Source organism: Macrobrachium rosenbergii, chromosome 44 (assembly GCF_040412425.1).
Source record: "Macrobrachium rosenbergii isolate ZJJX-2024 chromosome 44, ASM4041242v1, whole genome shotgun sequence".
Classification (NCBI taxonomy): Eukaryota; Metazoa; Arthropoda; class Malacostraca; order Decapoda; family Palaemonidae; genus Macrobrachium; species Macrobrachium rosenbergii.
This window is the reverse complement of record NC_089784.1, coordinates 24,708,004-24,718,003: the sequence shown is the minus strand read 5'-3', so window position 1 is coordinate 24,718,003 and position 10,000 is coordinate 24,708,004. Positions and strand designations below refer to the sequence as shown.

Below are 10,000 nucleotides of genomic sequence, written 5' to 3'. Positions count from 1 at the left end.
GGTAAATTAATTTCTGATACTAACATCAATTCAAAGTACCAATATCATGGGAATTCCATTCAATAAATGTTCAGTTAGATCTTTTATCTGGGAATTACCAATATCATGGGAATTCCATTCAATAAATGTTCAGTTAGATCTTTTATCTGGGAATGAGGCACTGCGAAATAAACTTTAAAACAGAAGCCACTTCAAAAAAGCCTGTTGTTTTCAAGCATGACTGTCATCAGAAATCTAAGAAAACGACGAAAAACTGCCACAATGCTTACCCTGTCGTCTACGTTATACTCACGAAGTCTTGGATCGTCCATTATGGGATCATCATTGCACAGAATATCAAAGCAGAAACCACTAGGAGGTCCGTACCCATTTGGAAGAACTCCGGTGAACAGCCAAGCATCTTTACCTGCCTCAGAAAAAGGGAACGATGTAGATGCACAAAGCCATTATATATTCCGGGTAAAATAATCTCCAGTGTAAATACCTTGAAGCGTAGATGGTTAGACTCAAAGACCAATTTTAACAAACTATATACTGAATGCTATCACTGACAATTAAAATAGATAGATGAAAATCAGTTCTCAAGCAGGAATTGAACTCGTGTCCTTCGAGTTGCAAGCACACAGCTTTCCTGACCCGAGTACTGAAGACAACTTTCTTCGGAAGACATGATTCAAATCCTACTTAAGGGGTGAGGTTCAAATCTTTAACTGTCAGTAACAGCATTAATAAATATCACGTGAAAAAGTGACTAATTTCATAAACTAGATGATGAAAATTTTACTGTGTTGACATGGTAGGTTCAGTAACCATAGCACATTTTAACGCAAAGCGTATGACATACCATGATACCTTATGTAGCCATGCTAGATTGTATAATAGCACATTATCTTTTCGACTTACTTATTTTGTTGATGAATAACATAACCTGAGGGTTTTATTGTTTTTTACCTCGAAAAAATTTCGTCTTACAAGTTCCTTTAGACTTTTCGTTTTGAACAACTCGCCAAGCAGTAACTTAGAATTCAAACCTGATAAAAAATGTGAATGGTCATCCCAAACTGTGACCAATTAAAACTAGTGTGGTTAACCGAAATCTAAAACTGAAACAGAAATAGTCTTCCTAAAATGAAACCTTATAAAACCTGTGAATAGTCATTCTTAAAGAGACCTGACAAAACTGAGAATAGTCATAAAAAACTTACACTACAAAAATTATGAATGGTCATCCTATACTGAAACCAGACAACGGTTGTAAATGGTCGTCACAGACTTAGATCTAACAAAAACCTGAGAATGGTCATTCTCACTGAAGTTTACAAGTGTACTGTATTTTCAACGACTACTAACGACACGTACAGAGGATCGCTAGCTTAAAGCCTGGTAAGATTTCACGGTATACTGGGTGTCAAGTTGCACTATGGTCACGTGAATTTTATATAAAGGATGCTGGGCTTACCCGTCAGTGGAGCGCAAACAATTCGAGTTCACGTTCAATTACTCTTACGGATGCGTAAAGTGCTAAACTAGCACTCCCAAATCTGATGTCCAAGGCATAAATACGAAAAACAAACATGCAAACATATGCTCATTGCTAAATGTTTTGACTTGTAGTTCAATATGACGTTGCAGATATATTTAATTAGAAAAAATATTCAAGTATTTATCTGTACAACTGTATGAGGTCTTGGCGTAATTAACTTCACTATCGTTATATTATTTTTTACCACATTGCCATCCAAGTTCCGTATGATATGAAAATGAACGTGAGTCTAATTAGGCTACAGTAGTTGTCTACCTTTTTGTTTCTTGTCATCCACGTAAATTTCGACTAAGACTGTTTTTTTTATGTCCGTCGATTTGTTTGTATGACATTATATACTATTACGATTACCAAAGAATTCTAGTCGTTTTCTTTGTTTTTTTTCCACTTTCTTTTCTTGTTTCTTTCTAAAGCTAATCGTCGAAATGTCCATCCCCCTTAATCCTATAACCTTCCATCTTTAACGAGGTAGGTCTATCGTTTCGTCCAGTGTTAACTCTACTCTTTCTTTTTTTTCACCTTCCTTTTCCTTCAGAAATGAAGTAGACTGAGGCACTGGAGTGTGTACTCATCAGCCTCTGTATAAAACCACACATTTCCAAACACCGAAAAGAAGGACGTTGCTCAGCTTTAGACTGAAAGGAAGAAGAGACCTCTGAAACCGGACAGTGTAAATATCACAACTCCTACATCAGTTCAGCATCGTCAAAAATGAACATATTAGGTCGTATGAAGTGACGCAAAGGTTCAGATGCTAGCGGATGATTACTAATAAAGCAAATTTTGTAGAGGATACCGAACCAAAAGCATTCTGACAACAGTGAATATCATACAGCTTTTTTTTTTCTTTAGGAAAAACTACTGTTTCATGTCATATGCCCTGTAAGATCAAGGTCCTAGTAAAATGCTGAACAATATTAAAAACATGAAAAAATAAGAGATCTATAGGAGGCGTCTTCTAAACTCCCAAGATTTTCAAAAAACCAAAGGCAACCACACGTGCCAGCGATATTCAGGATGCCCATATACATAATGAGAGGCCATGATTTCATTATTTAGTTTTCTATATTAAAATACTCTGGATTTCTTTTTGCAATTTTGTTATGAAAATGTCTCATAAGGTCGTACAGTATATCGACCAAGTGAACATGACTAACTTCTTTGTCATTAAATATCCATTAGCTGCACAGGATGTGGAAGACTTCAGTGGAAAAAAGTAATAGTTACATGACCATCCAAACCTCGCTGTTACACACCTGTCCAGTCAATCTCGAACCAAGCACAGTGCAGCTGTCATGGCAAGTTAGCATTCCAGAAAGAGGAAAATTAGGATTCTGTATTCTGGCAATGACAGATGCTGTAACCATGGTGTAGTTGACAACTAAAATAAAACACTGCCACTTTTCTAGGAGATTTTAAGAGTTGGATGTACGGTACATACAGTAATTGTTCAATCACTACAATTCCGGCACAGCCGAAATGAAACCCTTTCCCAACCAACATGAACAATTGCGCAAATGACTATAATAACACTTGTCTCACAAAGTAAAATGAAAAGCTTCATCAAAAGACCCATTATCTAATTAAATAACTGAATCATTCTCCCTTCAGTCGCACATATTCTCGCTGTAAATATGCGCTCTACATATAGGCTATGCGTTATAGTTTTTCACTTTGAACTAAAACGACCTCCGCATTAACACTGGTTTGCGTAACTGTTTAAAAACCACTATGAATTTTAATATATCACAAATGACTGTTCAGATAGTCTCTTTGATTTAAAAGAACAAAATGAGAGATTCTGGGCCGTGCATGTAAGTCATTAGAAGCTGAAATGCTGAATCATCTAATAAGTAGGCTTTCTTTTTGAAGATTTTCTCGATATAATCATTCAGAGGCTTGAATTTGGTCACCCACGAATTATATGATCTTGAGACGGGTAATAAATGAGAATAAAAGTTTAGAAGATATCAATCAACCCGCAGCCAATCTTTGTTATTTATGGAAGCTAAGCAGTGTATGATACAGTCGAAAGTACACCAGAATTCGAACATCCTCTTAAAACCAAAAATCTTTATAAGTATTACTAATAAAAACAAGATTCAGCAAATCAATTCATTTTAAGAAAACGTAGAACAAAACATTTGGAAAGCTTGTCAATATTTGCTTTCGTCAGACAGCAAAACTTACCGAGATTAGCACTTGCCTCCCAAACCATTTCCAACTTCTTGTTGGCCCACCGGTTGCTTTTATCGTCGTGGTCCAGGCGACCAAAAAATAAGCCATCAAATCCCATCTGGGCGAATAAGCTTGCCTGAAACCAAAGGAAAACCATCAAAACACAGGACTATTATTTACCTTCGCCTTTTACGGGGAGGGGGGGGTGACTGCAAGAGTGTTAACGTTCAGGTTCTCAGCCAAACTAAGGCACATTGAATTTATTAGGAAATTGGCTTGACAGAGTCCTATCCAGCCGGATCGACCGAGGCCAGGGTATCCCATTCGTTAGTCGGTGTTGGTAACCATAAGTCGAAGTTAGATGGTCGATCTAAGTCTAGGACACCTCGCTTATTAGTCGATGTTGATATCACAAAGTCAGAATTTATTTATAAATATCCTCTATAAAAAAAAGTAGCAGCCGGGAAAGGGAGTGACGCTAGGGAGTTGGCGAAAAACATCAGTCTATAGCGCCAGACCCACTTCTCGAAATCATTGCATCCTTTTCTAAAATCGTCTTTCTCCCTTCTCTTCTTATGTCTACATATAACTTGTAAAATCGGACACATGTTTATTTCAATTATACGGACACATGTTTATTCCAATTAACAGTCATAAAATACGTGCTAAATATTACGCTTTTATCTTTTCTGTATCAGGCTTTCACCTTAGGTTATATTTCCACCAGAATTCTCAGGTTAGAGATAACCGAAATATAGACTTTTTTTTTCTAAATACATACAAACAAAAAAACACACCAGCCAGAAAAACACATTTAGACACGCATACTCATGCAGCACGCATAAGTATTCATAATTGACAAACATACACATTTATACACTCATACCAAGAGAATGCTTAAACCAAGATCTGGTCATTGTGAAGTTAAAATTTTCTTTTTCGACGAATAGGTTCACTGACTGATTTTACATGTAAAGATTATAAGAAAAAAGTAGAACCAGCTACCCATGAAAAAAAAAATTCAAGGTGCACCAGGCCGTTCCCAGGCTGGGTAATACTCGTGAGCCTTTGTGGATGAAAGCCAAAAAAATGCAGAGTACATTTAACAGCAAAACGATAAATGCGAAGTTGACAGCTTTTATCATCAAGTGTGAGTAGGAGTTTTATCGATTTTTTAGATTAAGTTGAAATATTTAGAGTATTTTTACAAGACGTTGTTTTCTGTTCATAAAGAACAAATGAACGAGGTTTACAACAATTATCTGTTTTACTTCGCCCAAGTTAGTACATATTAATGTAAAACTCTGTTTTATATTCACCACAAGCATCGCGTCTTTATCTGTACTGGTGCAATATAACCGAGTCCACGTGAAAGATGATTCACTCTTCCGAAACGTGAGAAACGAGAGTGAATAGAACCAATTGAAGCATTTAGGTGGACCAAAATCAGGTTACTTTCGTGAAGGAACGAGTATTAGGCTGAACATTAGTAGATTTTGTTGCAGGTCGATCTTGGTTTTCATTTGCTTCTTTGAAAAAAAAAAAAACAGGCTTTCGAAGACGAAGATAGTCATGAATGGGAGGAATTCAATGAAAGTTTGTAGCTGACCACACACGAGTACAACAGGACTATCTTAATATCGACTGATTTTTATTTTTACTCAAGTTTTTACGAACAAGGCATTAAAACAAATATATACATTTATGAAGATAATCCGCAAAAATAACTACTATAGTCTTACAAACACTCTACCGCTCGGGTATGATTATAAGAAAAGATTACAGCTCTGCCAGATCTGTTTGTCGTTTTGAATCTCCCACTCGACGTTAATCCTTTGTTTGTGGCTTTGCCTGAGATCTGTCATATGCTGTACTTTGTTTGGTTGTTCTGAACTTCTGACTTATTTTTCTTTCTTTGCTGCGCTTTTTTGGAAATGACAATCATAGTTGCTTATATTATCACCATAATGTGTTTAATGCATGAACACACTCGAACTCTTTGTGGGTGGTTCGGCGGGAACAGCTTTTCAAGCCATTTGATTATTGTCCATATTCCGTTTTAGCAGTTATTTGTTTACGTGACCGTATTTTTTCAGCGCCCCAGCAGGTTAAATAAACCATTCGTCATATAGGAGAGAAAAATAATTTCACCTTAGTTACAATGCCTTCTTGTTGCTTCTCTAAAATGAAGTATTTTAATACGTTGGCCTGAGAGTCGAGATGGCGGTGGGGATATTTGTTTTCGCTTTAGCTATCCATACTGTCCAGTGAAACTGGCTACTTGAGGTTTGGCAACCATATCTCTTTGTTTTTATGAAAATAAATTAGGTTTATACTGAAAATATGTGAAGTCAAATACGTTTTCGAATCAACTTACATGCACAAATATATCTGTGAAAAATAATATTCACCTCGGTAGGCTCTACCAAGTTAAAACTTCTAAATCAAAACAATGAGACGCTTGGCAACACACGAATTCGTTATTCGTCCCGCCCCAGCAGTCGTTTGGCAGCACACGAATTCGTTATTCGTCCCGCCCCAGCAGTGCAGAGTGCTTGAAAGACTCACAACACAAAAATTCAGACAGGTGTTCGGAGAAGTAAGAAATTATGCAAACCCCCTAAAAAGGCCTTTTCCAAAATTCAATTCCTCACCTGCTCACGTGAGTGTCCGAATGGGTCAATCTGCCAAGCAATTGTGGGTCTAGCACCGCTCCCGAATGTTTCGTCAATTTTCCTGAAATGAATGTCAAGCTCTTAGCTGTCCGAGGAAGTGTTCCTTGAATACTTTTATTCAGAATATGGATGTTATGTAGTGAATGATATCGCATTAGAAATATATTAGGAAAATGCTACTTAAGTCTTTTCGCTTCAGGAAAAAGAATACATGATGAATGTTTTGCATGCCATTGATAAATCATGTATTTCTTCTTAAAATGGCATACCAGTTACGGACTATACCTATCTATACCCCTTTCTATGTCTATTGTCTATCTACCAACAATTATATCGCAAGGTTTATCATAATTTCACTATAGGTCAAAGATCTAGAATATTTCGAAAACAGCGTAGGGAAGCCTTCAGTTATACACTTTCAGAACAGTATTCGATTTCTGCCTGACATTTCAAGACTTTTCAAGACATAATTCAGTGTGTAAGGCGCAGTCTGTACTACATTCACTACTCGCCCGGCAAAAGATTTCTGAAACCTTCACCCTCTGACAAGTCTATCTGGAAATAGATAAAACTTAATGTAGAGAAAAAAAAACCACTGCCATGAAATGCAATTTCCGTGGTTGCGAGGAACGTAAAATAATTCCACTTTTCGTTACTTACGAAAGTCCGAGAGTCATCTGGTCGATCATTGCATTGTAATGCCCTGCACCCTCGTCGTTCATGCACCAGCCTCCGTTAATGAACTCCAGGCGACCCTCATCTACCAGCATCTGCAGATTACACAAAGCTACAATGTTGATGCGTCAAGGTATTAAGAATGTTTACCTCATCTGTTGAAAAAGGGACTGTTTTTACCTCAAGTTCATTCCTAGCAAGTTGGTACTGTCCTTGACCGGTGCAAAATAATTTCTTGCTTTATACGATAAATAAATGTCCTACACACACACACACACACACACACACACACACACACACATATATATATATATATATATATATATTTATATATATATATACACATATACATACATATATATATGTATATTTATATATATATATATATATAATATATATATATATATATATATATATATATATATATATATATATATATATATAGAAAAGAGAGAGATTTATCTGTGTGTATGTATGTATGTACGTGTATATGTGTATATATACAGTATATATATACTGTATACATAATCATGTGTGTACTGTATTATGTATATATACATAAACATTAAGAGCTAATTGTCCCTACTAGATAAATTCTACTTTTATATCAGTGAATGACAATAACCTCTATTCCAATCAGAAAATTCTGTTTTCATGCCAGTGAAAATTATATGCCTCCTGTCAGAAATAAATTTACCAACTCACCTTGACTTTGTCTTTCATTTCCGGAGTCTGTTCGTCCCACCAGCGGAAAAAGAAAGCTGATTCCACATAAATAAACTTCCTGGCTGGATCCTCAAGAAGCGCGCTGATAACAGAGTCCAAAATGTACTGCACTCCGGCCCTCTGGATATAGTTCTTAGCTATGTGGAGAGGGAGAGAAAGAACCTTTTGTTTGTTCTGTTTTAACCAAGGTCCGCCTGGATTAAAATGACATTCAGAGCCATTTAAATTTCAAGGTCTTTATGGGTACCTAAAACTTGAGACATTTAAATTTCAAGGTCCGTACGGATAGCTAAAACATCAGAGACTTTTAAATTTTAAGGTCCGCCACGATAAATGGAACTTGAAGACATTTAAATTTCAAGGTCTGTAAGGATATCTAAAACTTATTTGACATTTAAATTTCAAGGTCTGTATGGATACCTAAAACTTAAGAGACAATTAAATTTCACGGTCTTACAGGATGCGTGGAACTTTGAATCGTTTAAATTTCAAGGCCAGCTTGCATAGATGGAACTTAGGCAGTTTAATTTCAAGGTCCCCCTGAATACATGAAACTTTGATACATTTAAATTCAATAATGGTCCGTCTGAACAGACAGAATTTAGAGACGTTAAAATTTCAAGGTCCATCTGCATAAACGGAACTTACACATTTAGATCTGAAGTTTTATCTGCATAAATGGAACTTAGATGCAGTTTAATTTTTTAAAAGTACATCTGAATAAATGTTACTTACAGATATAAATTTCAAGGTTCTTCAGGATGAAAGGAACTTACAGGCATTTAAATTTCAAGCTCCATCTGAATAAATGAAACTTCAGAGGCTCTTCAGTTTCAACGTCCGTCTAGATAGCTGGACCTAAGAGATGTTTCATTTAAATATCAAGGTCCGTCCAGGCAGATCGATAAAAGGAACTAAGATGCAGTTTGAATTTAAGGTCCGTCTAATTAAATGCAACTTGAGAGTAATTTAAATTTCAAGGTACATCCGGATAAATGGATTTTAAAGCCCTTCACTTTCAAAGTCCATCTGGATCAATGGAACTCACCTCCATAATAGTACTGTTCGACTGTTTTAAGCCAGCCGACGTCATCGTGGGTATGACACACGAAGTGAACATTCAACATCCCTGGTTTTCCTGGGTTGCATGTCTGCAGAAAATAAAGGTGGATGTAATATCAGAGTTAGTATTACTCAAGTATTCCCTAGTCAATAAAGAGCGCACAGAATGGGAGAGATAACATAATATTGGACTATTAAAAACAAATATTCTCCAAAGAACAAGTTCTGCTTGGTAGCTTTTTATACATCAATGTTTCACCATTAAGTAATTTACTTTTCGCATGCTAAACGGAAAGATTAAGAAAAAAACACTGACTTAAGTTATATACTGCACATTCTTTATTTGCAAAATGCAAGAAAGATACACGTGAAGCAAAAGTTAAGTTAGTTAAAGTCCTCCTGGTCCTCTGTATGCTCATAGCGCAGGCGCTGAGAAATGATAAAAATATGATTCAGAAATTTTACCAAACCGACAAACTCAGTTAAAAAATATGATATAAACTAAATATTAATATTCATTAACAACAGTAGCGTAGTTTTAAAAAACCTCATATACAAATACCGAATATAAAACACTAAACGGTACACCCCTGATGATCGTAATTAACATTTCCTTTTCAATACATTCCTCACTGCCCTTTTTAATGTATGAAGCTTTGCATTGTCAAATCATTCAACGACCCGTCCCAGACCGGGACTGGATTGATCTAAAAACATCAATAATAATGCCCATTTCTTGCCACGTAAATAGATGTGATGTAGCAACTCAAATATGTAGTTAATTTTTAAACGAGTGTATTTTTCCCTATGCTGAGTCATATATATAACACGTGTCTGAGTTATTACAACCATACACACAAAACACATATATATACATAGGCTATACATCCATATATATATACATATGTATATATACATATATATATACGTATATATACACATGTATATACATAATACATACGTATTTACACATACACATACGTGCATCAGCGAGAAAATAAAATTTAATTTAATATGGAAGTATGTTCACATTGATATCAGCCTGCTGTTCGTACATCTGTTCAGGATGAAATCTGGCGTTTCAAAACTCCCTAATTACAGTACAAAAGTGCATAAATAATTCTAAAAGGTTTGTGGCTAT

General features: G+C 35.8%; 1 protein-coding gene across 2 annotated transcripts in view; it reads right to left on the bottom strand.

The window, feature by feature from the left end:
- Positions 1-10,000, bottom strand: part of LOC136829434 (lysosomal alpha-mannosidase-like) — a 48,369-nt gene that overhangs the window by 31,092 nt on the left and 7,277 nt on the right. For both annotated transcript variants that reach the window (XM_067088055.1, XM_067088056.1), the window contains exons 2-7: positions 8,846-8,948; positions 7,777-7,934; positions 7,057-7,166; positions 6,376-6,457; positions 3,734-3,857; positions 270-406 (exon numbers count right to left, since the gene is read on the bottom strand). In XM_067088055.1, coding sequence (XP_066944156.1) covers positions 270-406; positions 3,734-3,857; positions 6,376-6,457; positions 7,057-7,166; positions 7,777-7,934; positions 8,846-8,948 — 714 coding nt within the window. The remainder of the gene's footprint in view (positions 1-269; positions 407-3,733; positions 3,858-6,375; positions 6,458-7,056; positions 7,167-7,776; positions 7,935-8,845; positions 8,949-10,000) is intronic.